The following is a 25,348-nucleotide window of genomic DNA, read 5'->3' as shown; positions in this document are numbered from 1 at the left end:
GGAGGACTTGTACATGGAATTAGGAGACAGAGGAGTAGCTTACCTGCCAGGAGGGCACAGCTGCTGCATGTCCGACTGCCTCAGAGAAAAACATACCAGTGCACATTCACATGTCTTTAAATACAACCGTTAAAGACACATTGGCATATACAAGGAGGATATTCTTCCAAACCACAACACAACTGAAGCCCATGTTACGTGCACTGAAAAAGAGAGAAGTGAATAAGCAGCAAAGGTGCCAGGAAAAAAACCCAAAGCAGTGGTGTCAGGAGTGTTCTGCTTTTCATTCACTATTTATATATATAACACGGCCTAGACGTGTGCTAACTATGTGAAATCCTACTCCCCTCCATCAGCAACAACCGTGGCCACACAGCACACACAAGCCAGGGGGAGAGGTCAGAGGATGCCTAAAAATGCAACACGCAAATAACAAGGAGAGACGACACTTTTTTGTTGAATATTTTAATATCTGCATTGCCTTCATAGCGCAATTAAAGCAATCTTTAAAATTCACTTATTACAAATGTTTGTCAAGTCTGTTTTTCCCCAGAAACACTTTTCTTGCTTCCTTGCACATACACCCAAACACACTATAAAAACCTCATTCATAACATCAAAGGAAGGGCAATCATCATTCATGTAAACATCTTTCTTAGAGTTATCCATTTTTAAAAGTCATGAATAAACCTACAGATGTTCAGTAAGGCTCATAGTTCGAGTACAAATGTCATAAAACACCTATCAAGTACTGTATACAAGTTAAATACTCCGGGGTTAACCGCTAACACGTGTATAAGCTTACCCCAAAGATTATTCTTTAGCACTTAGTTCTTCAGAACAGAGACACCCAGTAATTATGGGCTAAAGAGTATTAAAATAGCAGAAGGCCCAGCAGAAACTGTTAAGTAATACACAATTTTAGTCTGGATCTTAGCTCAGAGTTAAATTCATTACAGTTACAGTAGGAAAAGTTTTCTAGGAGGGAATCTGCAGAAAGGAGGGATGGGTCGTTTGTACAATATCACGAAGGGACAAGCTGAGAGGTATGTCTTGAAGATGTGACTAGCCTTGCTATTGCAATTATTTATGGCAGCTGCTTGTAATGCTGCATAAATACTTTCCCAAATAGCAGAAACGACCATTTGTAATTCTAAGGATCATTTGTTGCATCTCCCCTTAAAAAAATAATTATCTACTTACTGGTATTCAATTACACGTGTGTCTTACAAAAAGACATCCTTTTAAATTTGGTTTAGATCTTACTGGAACTTTTTTGTTTAAATATTCATTCTACCATGAAAATATTTCATACAAACATCATTTTACATACAAACGTTAAAACTTTTGAAGAGGGTCTTCCCGCACTCGTGATTTTATGGCTTGAGCATCTAATTGCTTACAATTTTTGTATATATATTTCTCCTAGGGGGAAAAAATATAGTTACAGTAAAACTGGTAAGAGGAAAAGAGCAGGAGCTTCCATTGCCCGAAGACAGAAGAGCGCCACGAGGAGGGTCCATTCAACAGATGTGTTCAAAACCTTTGATCTGGGGCAAGTAAACATGCACTCATTCTTGCACCTTTTTATTTTATTTTATTTTATTTTTATTTATTTAAAAATCCCTTATAAGACTGCTTAGAAATTCATTGTCCAAAAAATAGAGTTCTCATGTTTCCAGTACACGAAGCAAAAGGAACAAGTTCACCCCAGGGCACGGGTGAGCACGGAGCCCACCGACACCCACGGGGCAAAGCTGCCCCCACGCCTGCTCTCCTCGCCCCGATGCTCTCAGCACACGACAGCGCAGCGCAAAGTGAGGAAGAGGCGTCTAATGCAGCACCCCAGCATGTAAGGAGACACTTCAGTAACATTGTTTTCAAAACAATTTGGTTTTTCTTAAGTGCATGGAGGTGAATTCCTCAGGCACCCGGGGCTCCAGCGATTCTGCTGTGCCACAGGAAAACAAAGCCGCAGACGGCCGGCTCTGTACGACACGTTACCTCATCGCAACGGCAGCATTTTCCTAGAAGACTATCAAATTGAGCGAAAGGACAAACATCACAGAGGTCTCTGGGACAGAAGTGACACTGTACAGTCCCTGGTGCAACCCAAGCACTGAGCACTGGTTTTGACTGAAGGATAAGGGCAGCCAGCTGGGAAGGAAACAGAAAAGTGGTAATTTCCACCATTTCTCGGTTTCTCTCGCCAGACAGGTTATATTGGCTACTCTGCTCCTCCAGTGCCTGGCAGAGGGTGTGAAATCCCTGATGGAGCTCTTGCTTACACACCAGCAACATGTTACAACCCGGGAAAGAAACCCCAGCCACTGCCAACTGTGTGCAACGCTGCAAGCTCTGCATCCGGGAGGACTGCGCTGAGGAGAAGGCTGCCCAGTCACTCCCAAAACATGCAGCCCCGCACGGCCGAGCAGCTGACCTCTAAAAGGTCCCAAAACCTGCATGGGGAGTTGCCCAGGAGTGATTAAAAGCATGGGCCATCCTAGTGGGTACCGTTGCAACTGTGGAAAAAGTCAAAAAGCTCTCACAGCTCTCACTCCAACTGCTGAAGAGCATCATCCACGTATTTCCTTTGACTTTTTCAACAGTTAAGACTTGCAGGTCTTTATGAAGGGTAGGTTTTTATAATTACTACAAAAATAAAACCAAAACCAAAAAAGGAAAAAACGCCTTTTTACATTTGTGAAGGAAAACCAAGTATTTTAATAGATCCCCAAAAGTAAAATTATAGCTTGAAACTCAACTTGAGACACCCCCTCCACGGCTTAAGCCCTTTTCCTTCTTATCCAGAGGAGTGACCCAGCAGCAGGTAGCTCTCAGCTCTAACTTCTCATGCTCTCTTGTCTCCAAGATTAATCACTTCTCCAGAAAACTGGGCTTCTGTATTCTTGGTGACAAAACGCTGTGCTACCACGGCAGGAAGATCCACTTCAGATTTTTTTTTTTTTTTAAGAGACTGTCAGCAGCCCCTAATACAGGTTGATACAGGCTCCTTCTCATACGGAACTCAGGTAACAACCCTCCCATCACAGAGTAGCCACGTGCAGCACTGCAGACTAAAGGCAGACATCAGGAACTGATCCCTCCCTGGAAAGAGCAATTCCAAGTTCTCCTATCCTAATCACAACGAGTATTCTGAGAGCCAGCTGCTCACCCAGGCTCAGCTGACAGGAATCAGCTCTCCTTCCAGTTTCTGTGCCGACAGGACAGGTCCTTGGCCAGACTCTTGAGAAGTGGAGCTTCTTTATTTATTGCATATTCACCAACAGTCAGCTGCATCCCACAGACCCAAATGGATTTTTTTGCAAAATGACTTCTTCCTCTGCCCCAAATTAAAACCGTGGTTTGGTGTGGGTCTCGTGTCTACAGATATGTCATCGTACTGCTTGATAAATAGTTTTGCAAAGCTGGTCTTGCTATCTAGTGAGCCCCAGAAGCTGAGCTGCAATACACTGACCAAGTTAAGGCATTATTTGGAGTTCTGTAACTAACCTGTGTTTGAACCAGTGGCTGCCAATGCACACCTCTGTAGGACACACTGAGCCCTTTTGCTACCCAGTGGTAAAAACCATCCCAGCCAGCTCCACTCTAACAGACCAGAAAGAGAAAGAAAACAAGGAAGAATTAAAAGGCTTGGTCCTGAATCAAGCCAAAGCAGCTTCATAATCACAACTTTTACAGAAGGTTGGTCACCGAAGAAGGGAGCTATAGAAGGACCAACAGATTTTACAGAGCAGAGAGAAGGACAGCAGAGCTAACAGAGACAAGAGCCACAGCTGTGGCATGCTACCAGGCTACACCAGTGTGCAAAAGAATCTGCCTGACTGTCACCAAATTTTTGGAGAACACACAGGATACCTCAGTGCCTTTTTTTTTTTTCCTTGAATTTCCCTATTTTAGGATACAATCTTCAAGCCTGACACGTAAAGAGCACCTATTTTCTATTTATCTCAAAAATCAGGCAATATGAAGACTGACAAATCTATCAAAACATAAGCAACTCCACACAAAGAGGAGATAGCAGAGGAATCAGAGACTGATCAGGAATGAAGCTAAAGGAGCTCTAGAGATCAGAACATATTAAGCACAATTCTCCAGTGAGCACAGAGAGGCCAGCAGTCCAAAGCAGGTTAACAAGACTGTGGAAGGAGTTACCATCCATTCCCAGCAGGGTTCAGTCACATATCTTCCCTCTCCCTCTTCCCTGTACTTAAACTCAGCCTCAATTTTGCAAACTTCAATGGTCCTGGCAGAATAATCCACTAGATGCACATGACAGCTCCCTACCAGTGTGGAATGCTCTTCTGCAGTTGGCTGATGATTTAAGTAACAACCTCTGAGCAGGCAGGGAAAGATCAAGTCATGCATATTTCCTTTTGAGGATTATTTGCTGAGACTGTGCTCCTGACTGACTTTTGAGAACTCTCCCTCACCTGTGAGGTGCAGTTCTGTATCTGCACACTCAGCTCAGTCCCTGCCAGCCACCTGCCTTGGATGGGGTGCAGAGCTGAGTCTCCAGCACGAGGAGACAGGAGGTGCCACAGCTCACATTCAGAGCACCACTGAAAACCTCAAATTGCCCTGAGCCTACCTGTCCCCTGCCCCAGCACAAGCATAGAGTAGCTTCTGTGCAAGCTTAAATGGTGAGGTGCTGGGAAAGGTTTGTGATCAGTCACAGGGAATAAACAGAGCCCCAGGTTAGAGAGGTTCTTATGAGTAATTCCTAACTTTGCTCAGGTACCAAAGCAAGGATTCTCAAGACTGCACAAACCAGCAACCTCATCCTTCCACTTGCAGGTCCCCAACACATCCTCCCTGCCCAGCTCCCCAGACAGCCAGACACCTCTGACCGTTCAAGCAAGCAACCAAAATGTGTTGCAATAGAAAGGTAGGTCTGATTCCCAAATAATTTATGTTACATATATACAAACTTCTTTAAACTACAAACATTTAAAGAAAGTGTTGCAAATGCATTTGATTTTTTCCCTAAGCTGCTAAACCCAAAAGAGAGCATCAAGAGTCCCAGAAAGGCTCCAGTATCCAGACCGAGATGATACATTATTTCTCTCTTATACAGCATTAGGCAAGACCAGTACAGTATCTGAAAAATGCACAACAATTTCCCTACCCCTGAAAAACCCCAGAACACAGCCCTACAGATGAATATTCACAACCCCCCACTGTTGGCTACAACAAAGCTATGGATTGACTGCTGTTTCTAAATATGAGCAGTGAGTGATGCTTTTACATTCATTGTTTGTCTTTCGAAAACAATCTTTTCATATCTTTTCTTTTTTTAAAAAAAATCTTATTTTGATATCTCATACTATATTAATTTTTCACTGTGTCTTAAGCCAGTACTACTAAAAGATGGCTACAAGGCTATATTCTTTGTCAACTGAACACACACAAAAGATACGGCTCTCCTTTGCCAAGTACTACAGCCTGCCCCCAAATACATACACCTCCTTTCTCAGAATTTATGGGAGATGCAAGCACCTCATTGCCAGAACTTTTGCCTTGAGAACTGGCTGCTTTAACAGGTGAAATACACAACCCAACTCATGGACACAAATGCAAGCAATGCCTTGCCTTCCAGAACATGAACTTCTGAAAGTCCTTCAACAAGCGAATCTGTTCTCTCCTTTCAGAAAATCTTCATGCAAAGAACAGTTTCATTTGCATGTCATAATAATAAATTAAATAAAATAAGCCAGCCGTAAAGGCTAGATAAATATTATGTTTGGACATGTTGCTATACTATTTAGAGAGCCACAAAGACCAACACACAGCACTCTCACATACACACACAAGCCTTTCCACTAGTTAGAAAGGATTTTCTCCTGCAAAAGAGGATTTGTAGAAAGAACAACGGTCAGACAAGAGGAAAGGGGAGTTAAAACCCAGCCTCCTATATGCTAATAAATAAACTGCTCTATTGCAAGATTCAGATCAAAGGTTTAAAAAGGCAAAATTATGCTACTATTAGAGAATATCAAAATATTACTGTTATCATCACAAGTGGCATATATGCAAAATGCAGTTGCACAATAATGCCTAGGCAGATAGAGAGCAACACTAAGTCTGCCAACTAAAAGTGAACAATATACCCATTTTAGTTTCTGTCTAGTCTTTTGGCATCTTTGCATATGGTGCAAAAGCAGAAGCTACCAAAGAATACCACATCTTGTATAGAATATTAAATAATTTCTCCAGATAAGACTGGTGCAACGCTAGCTAATTTTAAATCTTCTATGAGTAACACAGTCAAACCTAGTTAGTATGCAAGAAACTTATCTCTTAACACAGAATGCAAATTTATGATGCAACAGTATGAACAATCCCTGGTTGTCCAGTTTTCAGTAGAAAGGTAGTGCATAGATCCGAGTTTCTGTTTCAGTTTGCTGAACGGAGAAGGCGCTCCCGTTTCACTTTTGCTGGGCAGCCTGGAAAGCTTTCAGTTCCAGCTGGTACCACTCCGGTGCTTCTGGCCCGTTCTGCCCAACGGGGTTGTGATCGTATCCGTAAGCCACTGTCAGTTCTTCATCCTTCTCCACAGCCCTGATGGTACGGATACACTTGATGGGCCCAAAACGAGGATGAACAAACCTAGGGGGAAAAAAAGCACCTTTGCTAGGCTCAGCTGTCAATTTACAGACTCACAGTTACAGAAGTCCCTCACAGCATTGCATAGTCTGATATCAGATGAGCAGACTGCTTTGAGTCAACCTTATAAAGATTTCAGAATAAGAGCAAAAATATTAATATATCAAAGGAGTTTTGTGTAGCTCTATTATCTGAAGTTTTTCAACAGTCCTGCAAAATTGCTTACTTGTAATAAAAAATAAAACAGTTAATCACTGCCACATGCCTTGGGTTTGCAGAGGTAAACATCTGCATGACAGGAAAACAGTACAGATTATGAGAGACTGGAGAGCATGCTAAATTGCTCATCTTAGTACAGGTTAACCACCTAACAATGTTAACATAATTCTGTACATATTCTCCCAGGGTCCCACAGTAAAGGAACCTGGCTTGTTTAATGCAGGAAAACTATTTTCTACATAGATGTATCCACAGGTGTGTTTGTTTATACCTTGGTATGAGCATACACTTACATGAAAAGGTTCCTGGTGCAGAGCAGCAAGATGCTTATTTTTTCTGAGTTTCAAAAACAACAGCACATTTGATGGTGCTGGTCAAGCATCAGTAACTCAGCAAAGGACAGAGCAGTCCTAGCCGAGCTAGGATTTAGAGAGCTGTGATTATGCATTTTAGAATCAAGAAGCATTTCATAAATTTCCTGACAAAACTAACACAGCTGCAAACTTCAAGATACTCCATGGTGTAAGTCCCAACAGACATCAAGCACCTGCAATGCCAGCCCATTTCCAACTCAGCCTAGGTGAGCAGAAACTCCTTCAGTGCCCGAACTCATTGCTCCCACCCCACCACTGCTCCTCATCCAGTTGCCAGAGACAGTCTGTGAGCCCAGAGAGCTGGGCTGCAGCTTCTACCCCGAAACACAGCACTCTACTCACGGGTCGTAGATGCAGTTAGGAGTGAAAGAATGGTTGGCCTTATGCCCCAGCGAGGCACAGTACTTGGCAGCGTGGTTGTAGGGCTCTGGCACGTCTATGACTGTTTCATCATCCAGGGATATTGTATTTCCATTGAGGGCCCAGTCTCTGCTGTCTACCTAGTTTACAAGGCAAAAATCCAGTGTCTGTGGGGTCAACTTTGTCAGCAGTTTGAAAGCCAACATTCAAAATATATGCAACTAAGGCTTTTCATCTGTGTGTCATTTAAAAAAACCCCATCACCTTGTTTTTAGTCATACATAAGTGAACATGCACTTTCTTACAATTAAACTCTATCACATTAAACCTTAAAGGTGGGAATCCTGCGAGAAGAAAACTTCAGAAGGAGCAATGAAAATTCAGACTGACTTTTTTCTCTTCTTTACCTCCTGGTGTGTAATTCGCACTCCGTTGTAAAAGGACATCACTGTACTGGCTTCTGCTGCTACTTTTGAAAACAATCCTTCTCCAGCACTGGAAATGAGAGAGACATCCACATACACCCTACAGGAGGAAGAGGGCATGGAATTAGTGACTGGCTACAGTTTTAATTTTCAAGAAGTATTATCACAACACTACTGGGATAAAGACTAATACTTCAATGTAACAATAAAGCTAACAGTAATAACAATTCAGAACCTCTAAATGGAACTACTTCCCTTCCTCTCTTCTATACAGTTTTGGCAAAACTGAAATTTGGTGGGAAGTGGGGGTGACTTTGAAAATTACTTTTTGCAAGTGCCAATCTACTATTACTCCTCAATGATGGCTTCACCTCAGGAACACCCTCAATAACACACCAGAAATCCCAGAGGTCCCTGCCAAGCTGAGGTTGCTGGAATGTACATGCACAGAGGAGCAAGAGTTCTGAAGGTGAAGTGCTACATATTCAAAGACTCAATGCAAATCTATGCCAGCATTTTACTAATCACTTATTTAGACACTTCAGAGTATCAGGAAAGGACTACAGTTGAGGTATATACAGAGCAAGGCCTCCTAAAGGTAAGGTAAAACTATAATTGTGGAATAGCCACAGAAGAGATATTCCTGAATATCTATCATGAGGCAATTCCTGAGCAATGTTTTTTGACATTACAGGGTTGTCACAAACAGTATCTCACTTTTCTCCAGGTTGATGATTTACTCTTGCTGCTTTCCTACATCTGTAGGGAGGGAAGAAAATTTTGTACAACACATGCCACCCAGCAAGAGACCCTGAATGCAGCACCCTGTAAGCTAGTTACACATCTAGAAAACAGGGAACAGCATATTTTTTGTCAGAACATTTTGTATATGTGGGCTATAGTGGAGTCCATGGCTTGACTGAACATGCCTTTGAAATGCTAAGAAATTATCCTAGTTTAATCTCTTAAAATGTATCATTGTGTTTCATCCACCAGAGTGCAATTTTATTGTTTGAATTGGAAAGAAAGTCAATCAAGTGAAATGCTGACTGATGTACAGTAACAGCTTCCATTTCACAAAACCCTTACAAACCTTTTTAAAAATTTTAGATGAGAAAAGTTTGCAAAATTAGGCTCTAAATATATAACAGCAAAGAAACATTGGGAGAAGGAAAAAAGCCTACCTTTCTGATTCGTACGGATCAGGAAGAAGGGCATTTGTAGAAATGCAGGATGAAGTAGATTTGTCAAAACTGTATACTGGGCCTAAAAAAAACCAGACATCAACAAAGGAAACAAACTAATTGGCAGCACTGAAAGCATGCAAGCCTTAACTGAATCAAGACATTCAAAAATTAAATTTTAATGTCTGACAAAAATGTTCTGCTTCCAAAAAAAGGTACTAAACAGAACTGTACCTGTAAAAAGGCGTCAGCAAGATTCTTCCCCTCAACATACTAGAGTGGCAGTATTAACAGAAAAAGGTAATATGTATTTTCTTCAAACTATCAACTAGTAATGGAGGACTGGACAGTCTTTCAAAACTAACGCTCCCAGAGTCTCAAAATATCATTTAAAAGCAAAGCAAAATTTAGAAGGATACATTCAATAATACATTAGTTATAAAAAATCTTGGACTACTTAAAATATGAAGTATTTTCTAGTCCAAATCCTGAAGATACTTCAGACAGAAGATAATGTTCAGTAGTCAGAGAACACACATGCTACAGTCATTTGTTTCTTGCCAATAATAAGCAATTCAGTGGTACACCTCTAATTAGATTCTCACATCCCTCTCTCAACTGCCAGAGAACTATTTGGGAGATAGGTTAAGATGAAGGGGGAAATAAGATGGGGAAAAAAACCCCACAAAACAGAGTATTACAAAGTTTGATGAAAGGCCATTGCCCCTGGTGTCCAGGATCTGTTATAGCTTAAGGCAGCTTCCTCCAGAGTATAACTTAATCCTGTTTACAAAGCACAACTGCACTCTCTTAGAAGGTAAGTTTTAAGTTAAATTTTGACTCGCTATCACAATGGAGAGATTTAAAAAATAAACTCACGTGCATTTGCTTGTCAATGAGTTTTATGTGCCTGTTTCATATCAAGTGAGACAACCTCTGCTGGCAAAATAATTAAATGCATTATCATGGTCCCTGCTTGTTACTGATGGTCCTGTCTGCAGCTTAAACCCACACACCTTTGAAACATCACACACACCTCAGAGCAACAAAACCACTCCAGAACTGCAGGTCCAAGCCACCACTGCCCTAGAGAAGGAGCACTGGCTACACAGGTCACAGACACCACCCTGCCCCCATGCACTTCACAGCCACTCTCTATGAGCAAGACTAGACAGACTGAAGTGCTGGTGACTCAGACTGTTACACAATGACTGAATCTGGTTCACTAATTGCAATCCCTGTGTCCTTCCAGCCCAGTGACACAGGTGCCAGAACATTCACAGTGCTAACAACGACCTGCACGGAGCCAGCTGTCAGGGCTACAACCAAACCATGGCCTCCCTCTCCATTTGTAGTTATTTCTAACAAAAAGCCTGTAACTGTGCCAGCAGTAACGTGGTGAAGCAGGTTTTCCTGCTGGCACAGAGGATGATGGTGTGTGTGACAAACAGGACTGTGCCCATGAGCACATGACTGAGAGAAGGGCTATGAAACGCAGTTTGGCAGGACCATGCAGGGATCACTTCCTGCCTGTACCAAGGGCAAAGGAATCCCTCCACCTGCCTCTCCACCCAACTTTATAACTTACAGAAGGGGACTCTCACTAACAGACTTACTAACTCATCACAGCTAGAATCTCTAGGGGGGAGCATTATAGGAACCAAGCTGTCTGTAGCAAAGAGTTGGTAGAATACAAGTTTCTGTGTTAGCTGAACTTACTGCCTGGTACGACTTCAAATTGAGGTTTCCCATCCTCGACAGCTGTCAGAGTTGCCAGTTTTGCTTCTATCATTTCTCCATCTATGAACCTTCCAGAATACGCAGTCTTTCCATCTGGATACACATAGGCTATTTTTTCTCCAGTCATCTCCCCTTCTTCATTCACTTCTCCCACAAGGCTGCCTCCATCCTGAAAGCACAGGCAAGAAAGAAAAGGCAAGGCATTCAGTTACACTATACTGTCTTCATTAAATGAAAAGGATTTTCCCCAACTTTTTTAAAAAGCAATCTAGTTCAGATATGAAATTGTGCAAATGAGAGAGAAAGCAGACCCAAGAAGAAGCCGGATAAAGTCATTCCACTTAGTATAAAACTGATAATAGAAGTGAACGGGGTTTTCTCTGTTGTTTGGAATAGGCAAAACCCAAGGTCTTTCCTTCCATGTGACACAAATACAGAGTTCCAACTGGCAAAATTTTTATGTGAAGAGTCTGCAAACCAAGGCCCAAAGCCACAGAGATGTCCAAGTTCAGTTAGTAGGATACTGTGCTGGAGGAAAGAAAAAAATTAAATGCTGCCTTGCTCGCTGCTAATTCATGGTGCCTCAAAAGACCTGAGCCTATTAAGGAAAAAAAAAAGTTTTGCTAGATGACAGGAGAGTGTCTCTGTCCCAGTATCCTCCTCACAATGTCAAGTGGTGCTCAGTGAGAACAACTGTTTGCTGAAAGCCATCAGCAGCAACACTTTTCCTCTCAGATTTACACATTTTAGCCCTGGGCTTTGCCATCTGTGATTTGCCTGCAACTCGGGCTATGTCTATTTACAGAACTGCAGAATGAGATGCATGGATTAGCACAGGTCTAACCTGTGTTTATTTCAAAAGGGACAAAGAAGCCTCTCTAAATACACCCTGGAGCAAAACCAGCAGGTGTGATGTGGCGACAGACTGATTTAGATCAAGACCACTGCGCACAGACTCTATTTCAAAGTGACACCATTTTGTTCAGCTGCAAGGATGAAAAGAGTTTCAAGCAAGCTGTAGTGGGGAACAGAGAACCTGAAGTCTTGGAAAAATTTGTGCACATAGCATCATGCACAGAACCATGAAGAAAGAATTCCTTCCATGGCAAAGGCGGTTTTTTTGGAACGCTTCACATCCTTAAGTCTGGCAGGATGATAATGATAAACAACCTCTAATTACCCACATTTCCAGAAAGTACAGCAACACTTTGACAGCTGGAAGATGAAGCAGGAGATACACGAACTGAAGGGTCAGCTGTTTGTATTTCATATATTAGGACTGAAAATCTTCTGGCAGCGTTCACCAAGCATTTGTTGATCCTAGCACATGCTCAACGGCAACAGTGAAAACCGGTAAATAAAATGAACAGCCAGCGGTAAGCATTTAGAAATGAATATGCAACTAAAGTTTGTGCCATATGTGGCACAGAAATAGACTGGGTTTTGACCAGCAGCTTAATTACTTGCAGATATTTCCCCCTCCTCAGAACAAGGTAAAGACTGAAAGATTCAAGTCTGGAGTGCTGTGTAAGGCTGAATAGGAACTAAAATTAAAAAAATCCTAAAAACTAGTACAACCATTATTGCCTCAACTAGAATGGCTATAGAAGAACAACAAAAATTTTTGTGAAAGTTTTTTATGAAAATTCAGAAAGATAAAATTTTGGCTTGCTTAATTAACAAAGCACTTGTCCACACTCTACTCAGAGGCACAGTTCTCATACCCCTCATATTTGATTTGTTGGGCAAAGCCAGATGTCACAGCATACCCTGCAGAAATGGAGACAAGGTCTAATTAAATAAGAGCAGCAGGCTGCAATAATTTGCATGGTTTCCCTGCTCCTTACCTGCAGCCACCACTACAAGGTGGCAAAACTACTCAGAGAGACAATGCATAAATTGTTATACATATTATTTTTACATTACATACAAATTATATATAAATGCACTTCCAAGGGGCTGGGTTCCCTGGAAGATGAAGACAGTGGAGGCATCTTGCAGCCTTGCTGAATCTCGCCTACTGGGCAAGCATTCAACACCGAAAAGCTTTAACTGTATGTTGGGTTTTCCAAAAATCAGAATGCACAGATCTTTTACCCAGATTTCTGTGTGTTGACTTTTGGATAACTGAGTCATGGTGGGTATTTGTTTCAGCTGGGGAGAAAAGAAAGGTACATATTGTGCAATAAAGAGAGCAGGTGGCCAGGCTTACCGGGTAATAAATCCAACAGACTCCATGTCGGATGTTGTCCTTATACTGCCCTTTGAATATCAGCCTCCCGTCGCTGTCGTACTCCTGGGCTGGTCCATTCAGCTCTCCATCCACATATGTGCCATGAAGGACCACTCCATCCTCATAAGTGTAGATTCCCTGGCCTTGCAGGGCATCATCAACGTAGTACCCTTCCAGAGTGCTGGTAAAGAGAGAAAGAAAACAGCAGTGGAAAACTATTCACTTTGAGGTGAACCCAAGCCTCAACACACTGGAAAGCCAAGAGGAAAACCAGAAACTTGTTTCTGTGGAGCTCCAAAGGCAGAAAACAACTTACAGTGTCCTTTCATCACAGTGTGCTGCAGGGGCACAGCATCACTCATCTAAATCACAGTGCTCAGCATTCTTTTGTAGGCTGGAACAGCAACTTACAGCAGTGAATGGACACTCCTGGTCAAAGGAGAAATTATTGCTCAAGTAGGCTACTCTCACATCAGGACCTTCTACTTGCCATGTGTGGATCTTTACCGAAGTCTCTCTGGTGAGGTGAAATTGAGCTGCCAGACAGATGAACCACGACAGAGCACGAACTGCAACCCGCTACAGTTCGGTATCAGCTCCCCAGCAACACACTTAGCAGCCACTTGTACAGGAGTTTGCTAAAAGCACTGTCATTTTTTCATGTATTTCTATTAAAATGGAACACAGCCTGTCAAACAGAACTAGTGCTGCACTTGGATTTGAACAAAGAAACGTTTCACCTTGGTTTTGTCTTGCAAACCCTTTAGACAGGGCACAGTAACACCTTGCAGTCTGCATCACAAAGAATGAAGGCATAACCATAAAAGGGGGTCTACTCAGTCACTTCTTTCTCATGTTAGAACTAGGATAAGGGAATACAAACTGTTCAGCTTTTCCTCCAGCACACTCAGCTAACAGTCAGCTGCAGTACACATGCTTTCACTGCTTAGTTTTTTTTCGGATGAAGGCATCTAAGGTATAAGCCCAAACACGTGTCTGTGAGCACACAACTCTACGTGTTTTACATGATTTTACAAAACAGATTTTCAAGAGTTGCGGAAGGAATGGGTTTTTTTTCCAGAATTCACTTTCTCGTTTCTAAAGCCTCATGCTCTGTTTTTACACAACTTTGGCAAGCTGGTTGAGGTTTCCATGGGAAAATATATTACAGTAAAAGCCTCAATGCAAACCAGATGCAAAACAGGAAGGGGCAGGAAAACTATTTTATTTTTCAGTCAGATGAATTTCTTGATCCAGGTTGCTCCAGAGCTGCACCACAGCACAGGGAAGGAGCAGGGTAGATGAGGGAAACACCAGGAATCAGTGCTCTTACTTGACTATAAATGATGCCACTTTCCCCTCTAGTTTATCACAGATCACTAGATTTGAATTTCATTGTAGCTGATAACACACACAGAGTCCACATGCAGAAATACCCTTTAAAAGAAGCAGCTATCCCTAGTTTAAGTAATGAAAAACACAAAAAAACCCCTTCTAGTTACCCTTAATTATATTAGTTGAAGTTAACAATTTGCTAAATTACAGTGCTTCAGTTTTGGAGAAATATCTTTTACTGTAACTCAAATTTCTATGTTCTCTCTTTGTATTAAGCTGCAAATAGTGTCCAAAAGATCCACCTCATCTAAGGAAACCAAAAGAAAGATATCTGAAGAAAAAAGTCCATGTCCTTCAAACTCAGGTTCTCTAAAATATTTATACTTTTCACAGTTTCTGAGTTATTTCCACCCTGCTCCACATTCTGTCTTAAGCTCTCAAAGTGCGGTGTCTGCGGCCAGACATGATGATTGCAGCTAAGACCTGATCAGCACAAAGAGGAATAAATAGCTTCTGTGTCTTCCATAAACAAAATCCTGTTAATACAAACTCTGAGCTAGCCTATATTTCTCTGGTTTGCTTCTCACATGATCATATTTCTGATAACATAAAGTTTTACTAAAGTCAAGATCTGTCAGGTGTGCTGTCTTCCTGTTATCCATTATGTCTAGAAGGGACTAAAGATACTCATTACCTAAAAAATAAACTCGTGGTAAGAGCTGGGGGTGAGGAGGGGAGGAAATACTGCAATGTCCTCCCCTGCTCCAGGTATTACGTTAACATCCATATAAACTGATCTATTCATCTCTCACTCCCCCCAAATGGGAACATTGGAAACTTTTCCCCAAAAAGAATAGTTTTGTACTGTGTTCTGGGAGATAGTTTACAGGAGTTTCCAGTTAAGGGAGAAGGGCAGCTGCAGCTCTGTGCCAAGCATGGCCCTCAGGCTCGCCCTTATTGCGCCAAGTGCCCTGCAAAGAACACTCCAGAAGTGCTGGCACCAAGGAAAGCTCAAGTACACAATGCAGAACAGGGAGTATGCCAGAGGTGAAACTTCTCTCTCTGAAAGAATATGTTGGGGTTTGTTGCATTTTTTGAAGGGGGAGAAAAAACCTGGTTGATATTTCATTCCAGGTTTTCATTCCTTTAAATAATCAACAGGAAGGGGGCAGCTAGTCCAGTAAAGGGGAAAATTTTCCATTGACCAAACAAGGCAGCCAGGCAGCCAGTCTTATTCCCCAACACTCAAAAAATGAGAGTGCTTACACTGCAGCCTGTCCAATATCTGACAGGACTCAGCTACTCCCCAACTGCAGCTGTCAGCCTTCACCAGCAGCCTGCCAGGGAAACAGACCCAGGAGTGCTGAAACCAGCTAACTTACTGCAAAGGGAGAGGTATTTGGAGAAATTCTGGAGATTAATTTCTCTCCTTCATGAGCACTCAGCCTTGCCCATGGCACAGATAATGGAAACAGCATGTCCTGTTTTATGCCAGGTCATTCTTCCTGCAACACATCGCGATTCCTGAACCATCCATTTCAGAGAGCAACTCAATCTTGCTAGCTGGGCTAGCAAGATCTTACATCTTCAGTAATTAGGCACTGCTCAGTTAAGGCTGCTTTAGCTAAATTAAAATATGTAATGTCTTATAAAAATACCCCATCTTCCAAAAACACATTACAGACTATTTTTGCATATTTTCATTCTGCTACTTCCTGAAGTCATCAGTAGCCAACTGTTCCATTTTTTTAAGGGTTATGAAAATTATACAAGCAAAAAAAAAAAAAAAAGAGAGAGAAGAGCTGGCAACACTGAAGCAGTAGAGAAAAGGTTCAGCAGCAACCTGACTTTTCCCACAGAGCACTGCCTGTACCCTGGATTACATGGAGAAGCAGCCCTACAAACAAAATAGCAGGTCAGTTCCTCTGACTGTACAATCAGCAACTGCTCTGCTGAGATCATCCACAAGCACAGAAGCATTATGCACATGTGTCCATAGAGACACTGTCTGCCAATTTAAAAAAAAAAAAAAAAAGCTATTTTGGAAAAGTCAGCTGCTGGGTAGTCCTGGTTTTCAGTTACTCAGAGCAGATTTAACAAGCCCATGACCAACAACAGTGGGGATTTTTCTTCATCCAGGCTTGGAGGCCCGATCGGTTTCTGCATAACTGAATGAATATATTATCTTTCTCATGAAAAAAAAACCCCACAATCTCCAGTATGAAACAACTGCAAAGGCCAATACAGACAAGGAGCTGACTCACTGAGACAGCACAATACCTCCACTCCTGCTCAGAACTTTGCTGAGCAGGCGGAGAGTAGACCCAGCACGACTGTCAGTTTAACAGTTGCTATTCATAGTGCCACCGACAGCTGCAAAACCATGAAGAATCGTGTCATTTTATACATCTGCTGCTCCTTTGGAGGAAGTTCTGGGCAACTGCAGAGAGGAATGCTGCAGTGGGGGGGAAGACTTACAAGGTGTTCGTAAAGAAAATCTGGGAAGAAAACACACGCATCGGCACAGACCGTCAAATTCCCAGCAAAAAGAAGGGAAATTAGAGGGGCTTTTCTGAAAGTAAATCAGGCCAGAAGCAACTAGCAGAGGATTAACTAGAGTTGGTAACAAACCTGTCTTTAACTCAGTCCTCGAACCACTAAACAATTTCCAAGACCAAACAGAGGATAAGCCTCTCTGTCAAGGTCCTACATCTGTGCACGAGGGCTGGCATAGGGAGCTCCCAGTCCACCTGCACTCTCTGTACAGCACTATAAGACAAAGAATTCCACCTGCAGTTATGGACTTGAACTTTGATGTCCAAGCCATTGTCAGCATGGTTTCGAATAGTTCTGACCACCTCCCAGTTCTTAGGGTTTCTAATTAGTTCCTAATTTACAGTACTAAAAGAGCTCACACCACTGTACTCTCCCACCAGGAAACAACTACAAGCACCATATTAGACACAAAGTCCCCAAGCCTACAGAGGAATGGCTACAGCAGCAACAAACTTTCCAGCAATAGTTTTTAATGAGAAACCTTATCTAGGAAAGTCAGCAGCATACCATGAATGTAAATTAGTTTGTATCATTGCAAGCAGAAGGAAGAATATAGAAGAAAAACTGAAGAGGCAGAGTCTACCTTCCATCAAAAAAGAAGAATTTGCCACGGCCATTCTTTTCTCCATGCACAAAGTTTCCTTCAAATCTGTCTGTCGATGAGTAGGTTACTGTACAAAATCCATGTGGCAGCCCGTCATCATCTAGATGCCCTGAAATAAAATCCAGACAAAGAACAACAGAACACATTAATTATTATATAAAATTTCAAACCTGTACAGATTCTGTAGATGCTTGAAATGCAGTAGCTCCCTAGTACAAAACAGTAAGTCAAATCATTGCTGTTAGAACAGTGACCAGAGACTCAGTGCAAGTGAAGTTTGCACTTGTGTAACACATCATTTAAAAAAGGGTCAGGATAAAAGAAAGGGGATGAGAGACAGAAGAGAGAAGAGAATAATAAGCAAAAATTGTTTCTAAAAGAAACAAACTTTATGTTATTCTAACTTATATTAATATACATCTTCAAAAATATAATAATTCTTTGTCTAAAACATGTGTTTCTTGGTGAGAACAGAATAAATTTACACATCAATACATACAGTAACAAAAGGTTTGATTTTTTTCTTTTGAAATGCCTCACAATAATGTGGGTGTGCCACCTTGCAGCTATATCCACAAGAATTTAAAGAAATAAAAGTATGTAATATCTATAATGTTTGCAGTATGTCAGTCAACTTGGTACTTTAATATTTTAAAGGCTGTTCTCCAATGCCTTCCTGATGTGTTCACTTTACATCCTGTTCCCTTTCCCAGTCATATCGGTTTTCCCCATTACAGCTGTTGCAAAGGGGCAACATACCTGGATCCTCACCAGCACAACCTAAGTTAAAGCATAATAAGGCTCCTGTTGCACCTCTGAGTGGTCCTACAAAGCCCAGAAAAAACGGCAGAAGAGTGCTTTAAAGGACGGTTATTGCCTGGTTTACCTGTGTGAAGCTGGAGTCCTGAGCATTGCTGCGGCTGCAGAGCTCAGCAGGGCTGCTCTCAGCACAGTGATACACCTGGGAGGGTGTAACAAACTCCCCCCGTGACATTTCAGCAGGTATAAATTCTGCATGAAAACTGTCAAGTAAATAAAAGCTAGCCTATATTTATGTTCTTCCATGCTTCTAAATAAAAAATGACCTCAGATTCCCCAAGTCTCCTGGTGATGCATACATACCTTATGAGAGACAGCACATGACTCCACTTTTACAGGCTTTGGGTCAAGCTCTCCCCTGACCAAATTTGCCCTAAACTGAAAATGTTCAACACACACATGGAAAGGCAGAAACAAACTTCAGTGTGAGTTGAAGCAATTACAGCCCAGGTTGGTGCAGGAAACCAGACAGAGGCACTTCAGTACTACCAGATCTCCAGCCCTATGCCCAGAGAGGGAACAGGACTGTGCAGGACAGCAGCAGGAAAAGCCAGCCACCTATGTGGCTTCAGAGGTCCATCTATGCAAGCCCTGAAGGTTCTGCAGGGACAAGGGTACCCAAAGAGTACACACATGCCCATGTGTTCCTCTCACATCACCATAAACTACTGCTTCCTTGGGATGCTCCATGGCCCCTCAGGGACATCACAGCCAGGGCACGGTAAACATCTGGTTCCTATGAGGCACATGGCCTGCCCAAGCCTTGCAATTACCAGAAGGATCCACAGCAAAATGTGACATGCACAGGATGCTTTGTCAGGATTTATTTCCAAATTTTGGTCCATTTCAAAGTAAAATTACCTTAAAAAAAAAAAAAACCCAGAGAGAGAGAGAGAGAGAGATACAGGAGGTGGGAAAAAAAAGAAGTGAATGTTCCGCAAAGTAACCAAGTTAGGCTGTGCATCTTCATTACCCATCTCCTGCACATGATACATTGAGTATGGAAATGTACCTAGAAAGGTGTACAGGAGAAAATACTAGTGAGATATCTGAACTCGTCCAAGAGCCAGGATTCCCTCCTTCACCCTTCCCATGCATGCTCCACAAAGTTTCTCTCACACCTGCACATCACTGAGCTCTCAATTTAAGTCTTCAGTCCCAATTAGATCGAAAACAGTTAAAAGTTTAAGAAGTTAATAAAACCAATCAGGCACTGCTCACAGGTCGAAGTGAGAGAAATAACAAAGTAAAAAGAGAGAGCAAAAGGCAGAAGGAAAAAAGCTCCATCACTGAAGGTTTTTAATAACTTTGAAGAAGAACCCTTTAAACAGAGGCTGCTCTTTCCAAACAAAAAAAAAGGCTTTTTTAACTCCCATTCAGTCAGGATACTCCTTTCTGTAGCAGTGAAAAGTTTTAGCAGTTATGTCAATTTAACTAAAAGGTCGGTGAAATTTCTATGGGGACACCTCTTTTAGAACCAAAAAACCTATATCAACATTTACAGTTTTAATTAAAAGCCTCGATTTTATCAAAATGGGAAGGGTACACTGGTGTAAGTTAACAAACCCTAAACAACACACCACCACTTTCCCCCTCACTATAGGGGCAAAACTTTTATAAAAAAATCGGATTTAAAAATATACTGACAATACTGGTACATTATAAAATTAAAAAACCCATACAAAACAACAACAACAACAACCACCCTTGCAACTTTGTTCTCTGTGACTATTCAGTTTTGTCAAGATTTTGCTGGAATGCAAAGCCCAGCACAAAAGCTGCCATGCTTACACACAGAGCGCATGTCAGGACTTTAGCACAGTAGGACAGAGACTATATCACAGACTTAAATGGTCAGCTTTGATCCCATGGCCTCTATACAGGGTCTTAATCTCAGCCACAATACAAAGAATCCAGTTATTCTAATATGCCAGATATTTCCCCTTATTAAAAAAAATAAAAATTGTCACCCCCTCACTTCAACAAAACAAGAAACACACAGTCTCTCTTAGTCAATGGGGGGGGGGGAAAGAAATTTCAAGTTTCATAACATAGATGCAACTTTTCCTGTATGGTTGAGGCCTTAGGCCTTCTGTTTCAGATTAAGTCAATGGAAAAAGTCCTCACTATTTCAGTGGTAGCAGTGTGCTCCACTTCCCTTTCTCATCACTCTCCTCCATTTGGAAAAGCAAATCTAAAAGGTGTAAACATATTTTTAAATTATTGCAATATCTCACTTTTGTTACTTCATTAAGGGTCTCTCAAGATCTCCTCTTAAGCTCAGCCTTTTCAAGAAAAGGAATTACACTAATAGGGGTTAGTTCACAATGGGGTCACTTACCGGAACCACTGATGTACACAAATCAAAGATAAAAGCCCTTTATTGTCGGTATTACTTAACAGATGACATACAATGTGCATCATCAATAAAAGATTCTGGCCACAAAGATGTCGGATGGATTTTTTTGGGATAACAACAGAAAACCAACCTCCCCCGACCCCTCCCCAAAAAAAAGGTGCTGATTTCTTTCATATTTCTAACTTCCTTTCGGTAAATGCAAAACCACCCAGTCATCCTAACCCCCAGAGCACCCTGCTCCTGTCAGATACCCATATACAGATATTCAAATAGAGATATTCATATACACTGCTGAATAAAACATGCTTAGAAAATTCGCTTCCTTAGCTGAATGCTAAGCAAATCCAGGATACGGCAAATGTGTATTTATCTGTGACACAGGGATCAAAACTATGACTCTTTGCCCCAGACACAATTGCCATCGGCAGATTTGAGGAGTGGGGAGGGAAAGGAGGGGAAAACCACGTCTCTTAGGGCACAGGGCATACCCAACTCGTACCTCAGTCCCCCCACATCCATGTTTTACACAGCAAAGCTTCCCTTCGGCTCCGATACCACATACCTAGAGACAATAAACCCAGATCCGAGCAGCGGCTGCTCAGCTCGCATCTGTCGTCAGACTAAGCCACCGTGCAAAATGCCTTCGCTGGAGCAACATGCTCTGAGGCCTAATCCTCCTGCCACAGGGATACGAGCAGCCCACGGCGGAACAATGAGCATTACACCGGTATCTTATCGCGGGCAGCTCCTTGCTCCGTGTGCGCTTAATCCCAGCATCTGAAAAACCCAGGACCGCTCTTCCCGGCAGGGCCGCGGTCCCCGCGAGGAACCTTTTTGGGGAGCAGGCTCCTTCACGCAGAGATGCCGTGCTTTGTTCCAGAGCCGTGCCCGGCTCCCGGGTGCCTCACGGGATGACACATTGCGCTGGGGAGCCGCATTCCTGCGTGACAAGGAGGTTTCCAGCACTAATTCACTCCCAGAGAGTAATTCACTCCTCTGGTCTGAAACTCTCCAAGGGTTAGTCCTGCACTCACAAGACGCGTGTATATGCAGGTGTATACAGAGGTGTGTATACACACACACACAGTGCGTGTATGCTGGCTAGGAGGTGGCCTGCCCCGCTCCATTATGGATGGCTCCCACCCTGCTGCCCAGGGATGTGGCCACGGCTATTTCTTGCAGCCGCCTTTCCTTCTCCCTTCTCCCTTCTCCATCTGCAGGTGCGCAACTGCAGCGCCTTGCTCCCTGCACTCTCCCCAAGGACGGGCATCCCCCGGTCCCTCCGCCACCGGTGGGGGAAAAGCGCCGGGCACCGCACGGGGCGGGGAGCGCGGGCTGCGGGAGTGCGAGTGGGGGCACGGCAGCGGGGAAAAAAAATCCCCGACTGTTTATTTGTGACACTAGCTATTTCTGACACCGAGAGCCGAGCAGCCGCCACCGCCGTGCCCGGGGTCCGGAGCCTCTCGCCGCGCCCGGGGCGCTCAGCGGCGGGCGGCCCCCAGCGCGCCCGCCCGGAACCGCGGCCCCGGCTCCCCCCGGCCCGGACCCCGCCACGTGCGCGGCGGCGGCCCCGGCTCGCCCGTTGCATAAGCCCCGCTGATGTCATGCGCTGCCGCCGGCCCCGGCCGCCCCGCTCCGGCCGCCGCCGCCACCCCGCGCTCCTCCCCAGACTCCTCCAGCAGCGCGGGAGGCCGCCGGTGCCCTGCGGCGCCGGCCGTGCCCGGCGGGGCGCGCTCCCCACGGCCGCGGGACACGCACCTTCCACGACCTCCTCCAGCGTCTCCTCGTCGCTGTCCATGGCGGCGGCGGCGGCGGCAGCGGCGGCGGGCGCGAGCGAGGCGCAGCCGCTGTGACACGCGCGGCCGCGCGCGCTACGCCCCGCCCACCCCTGCTCGGGGGAGTGCCCGCGCCCGCGCCCTGACCACGCCCCCGCGGCCGTGGCCACGCCCCCCGTCCCCTGAGCGACGCGGCGGTGACGATACGGGGACGTGTCCCCTGGGGAGACCCTGTCGCACGGCACCGGGCGGCATGGAGGGCTGGAGAACGCCAGCCCACCCCCCTCGGCCCGCTCACCGCGGTTGGCATCGCTGCAGTGCACGTCCTTGTGGGCCCTTGGCAGTGCCGTGACACCCCTTCTCCCGCCTCCCGCCAAGGAGCACTGACCTGCTGCTCTTATAAGAGAGTCCTACAAGCATAGAATCACAGAATATGCTGAGTTGGGAGGGGTCCACAAGGATCATCGAGTCCAACTCCCGGCCCTGCACAGGACCTCCCCGAAACTCACACCATGTGCCTGAGAGCACCATCCAAATGCTTCTTGAGCTCTGTCAGGCTTGGTGCTGTGACCACTTCCCCAGGGAGCCTGTTCAGTGCCCAACCATACTCTGGGGGAAGAGCTATTTCCTGATATCCAACCTAAACCTCTCCCGACTCAGCTTGATGCTATTCCCTCGGGTCCTGTCCCTGGTCACCACAGAGAAGAGATCAGTGCCTGCCTCTCCTCTCCCCCTCCCAAGAAAAGTTGTAACTGCAATGAGGTCTCCCCTCAGTCTCCTCCAGACTGAACAGACCAAGTGCCCTCATCTGCTCCTCACACAGCTCCCCCTCATGCCCTTCGTCGTCTTTGTTGCCCTCCTTTGGATACTCTCTAATAGCTTAATATCTTTCTTACGGTGCCCAAAACTGCCACAATATTCAAGGTGAGGCCACCCCAACACAGAGAAGAGCGGGACAATCCTCTCCCTAGACTGGCTGGCGATGCTTTTCCTGATGCCCCCCAGGACTTGGTTGGCCCTCCTGGCTGCCAGGGCACTGCTGACTCATATTCAACTTGCCATCCACCAGGACCCCCAGATCCCTTTCTGCAGTGCTGCTCTCCAGCCTCTACACACAGTCAGAGTTGCCCCATCCCGGGTGCAGAATTCTGGCACTTGCTCTTGTTAAACTTGGTATGGTTGGTGATTGCCCAGCTCTTTAATTCGTCAAGGTCTCTCTGCAGGGCCTCTCTACTTTCGAGGGAGTCGACAGCTCCTCCCAATTTAGTGTTGTCAGCAAAGTCACTTAGTATTCCTTTGAGTTCCTGCATCCAGGTTGTTAATGGATATGTTGAAGAGAACTGGGCCTAAGATGGAGCCCTGTGGAACCCCACTAGTGACCAGACTCCATCATGAGGTTACCCCATTCCCTATAACTCTCTGTGCTTGACCTGTGAGCCAGTTGCTCACCCATTACATAATATGGTTATCCGGCTGTATGCTGGACATTTTGTCCGTAAGGATACTGTGCGAGACAGTATCAAAAGCTTTGCTGAAGTCCAAAAATATTATATCTACTGGCTTTCCTAGATCAGCTAGGTGGGTTACCCTGTCATAGAAGGAAATCAGGTTGAACAAGCAGGACTTCCCTCTCATGACACTGAGGGGTTTAATTCACCAAATGCGCAGGATCACACTCCTGGATCTCAGTGTTGCAGGGAGGGTGACAGCCCTAAGCAGAGGGTGCAATCTGGGAGCTCTTACCCAGGGGCTGTGAGGACAGTGCTCTGTCACCATGTGCAGTGTACTGCAGGGACCTCAGCATCCACCAGAGCTCAGGGATCACCTTAAAGGAAAGTCAGAGTGTTTCTAGGTCTTCCAGCCGGCTGTCTTGGGAGCACAGGAGGTGTCTCCATCCTACTGGAGGTGACCCAGACAGTCGGGGCTCTATAAGGTGAGACTGATGGAATAAGGCTTCTTCAGCCCAGAGAAGAGACAGCTTCAGGGGGACCCAGCACTTCTATGAAAACAGGCTTTTCACAGTGGTGGGAGGACAAGAGACAACAGGCATGACTGAAAACTTTACATAAGACATGACATAAGAAGAAATTTGCCCCCTGTGAGGACAGCCAAGCAGTGTAGCAGACTGTCCGGAAAGGTTCTGCAGTCTCCATCCTTGGGGGCATTCAAGGACAGACCCAATAAAGTGCCAAGCAGCCTGATCTGACCTCAGAGCTGCCCCTGCTGTGAGCAGCAGGCTGTAGTAGGGATGCCCTGGGGTCCCTTCCCACCTGAAGGTCTCAGTAAGTTTATGCCAAATCAGCCACATGCTGCCAGGCAGTGCTGCTGAAGTCAGACAGCATCCCACCAGGAAAACAGGACAGCTACAGCTTAGCAAAGCAAAATAATAAGATATGTCTGCAGAAAAAGAGTTTAGAAATCTTTAAATGGGAGAATAATGAGGTTAGTATTTGACCTAATTGACAGGAGAACTTATAAAATATTAATCTCAAGAGCTTTGGGGAGGATTTGATACGTACAGAAACCTTGAGCAGAACAGAAGGGCTTGCTTCTGTATCATTGGTGGTTAATTCAACTAAAGAACAGTCAGTTTTGCCGTTTGTGAGAGAAGATTTGTGGTTTAAAGCCCATATACTTAAAACAATTCTGATATCAACCCTCCAGAAAGGAAAGAGTAAGTATCGAGCACAATAGGACCCCCTATTCAAAGCACATGTTTTGTTTCACTAATTGTGAGT

General features: G+C 44.3%; 1 protein-coding gene across 1 annotated transcript; it reads right to left on the bottom strand.

Annotated features, from left to right (window-relative positions):
• Positions 1 to 452: 452 nt before the first annotated feature.
• On the bottom strand, positions 453 to 22,704 carry SETD7 (SET domain containing 7, histone lysine methyltransferase). Its single transcript, XM_027652682.1, has 8 exons — positions 22,594 to 22,704; positions 17,637 to 17,766; positions 13,142 to 13,343; positions 10,909 to 11,098; positions 9,190 to 9,271; positions 7,988 to 8,105; positions 7,563 to 7,720; positions 453 to 6,630 (listed from the first exon to the last, which is right to left on the bottom strand). Exons 1-8 carry the CDS (start codon positions 22,631 to 22,633, stop codon positions 6,450 to 6,452), a joined length of 1,101 nt encoding a protein of 366 aa, XP_027508483.1. The 5' UTR covers positions 22,634 to 22,704; the 3' UTR covers positions 453 to 6,449.
• Between the last annotated feature and the right edge of the window lie 2,644 nt (positions 22,705 to 25,348).

Source organism: Corapipo altera, unplaced genomic scaffold (assembly GCF_003945725.1).
Source record: "Corapipo altera isolate COAL_440 unplaced genomic scaffold, ASM394572v1 69, whole genome shotgun sequence".
Classification (NCBI taxonomy): domain Eukaryota; kingdom Metazoa; phylum Chordata; class Aves; order Passeriformes; family Pipridae; genus Corapipo; species Corapipo altera.
The sequence above is the reverse complement of the archived record's forward strand: the minus strand, read 5'-3'. Positions and strand labels throughout refer to the sequence as shown.

What these genes read in the sequence shown, in the direction of transcription:
- SETD7 (XM_027652682.1), bottom strand. Translation starts at nt 22,633, where the DNA reads ATGGACAGCGACGAGGAGACGCTGGAGGAGGTCGTGGAAG. An exon ending in TTCTTCTTTTTTGATGGAAG is followed by an intron (nt 13,344 to 17,636) that starts GTAGACTCTGCC and finishes TCTCTTTACCAG; the next exon opens with CACTCTGGAAGGGTACTACG. An exon ending in TCTGTTGGATTTATTACCCG is followed by an intron (nt 11,099 to 13,141) that starts GTAAGCCTGGCC and finishes CTGTGCTTTCAG; the next exon opens with GATGGAGGCAGCCTTGTGGG.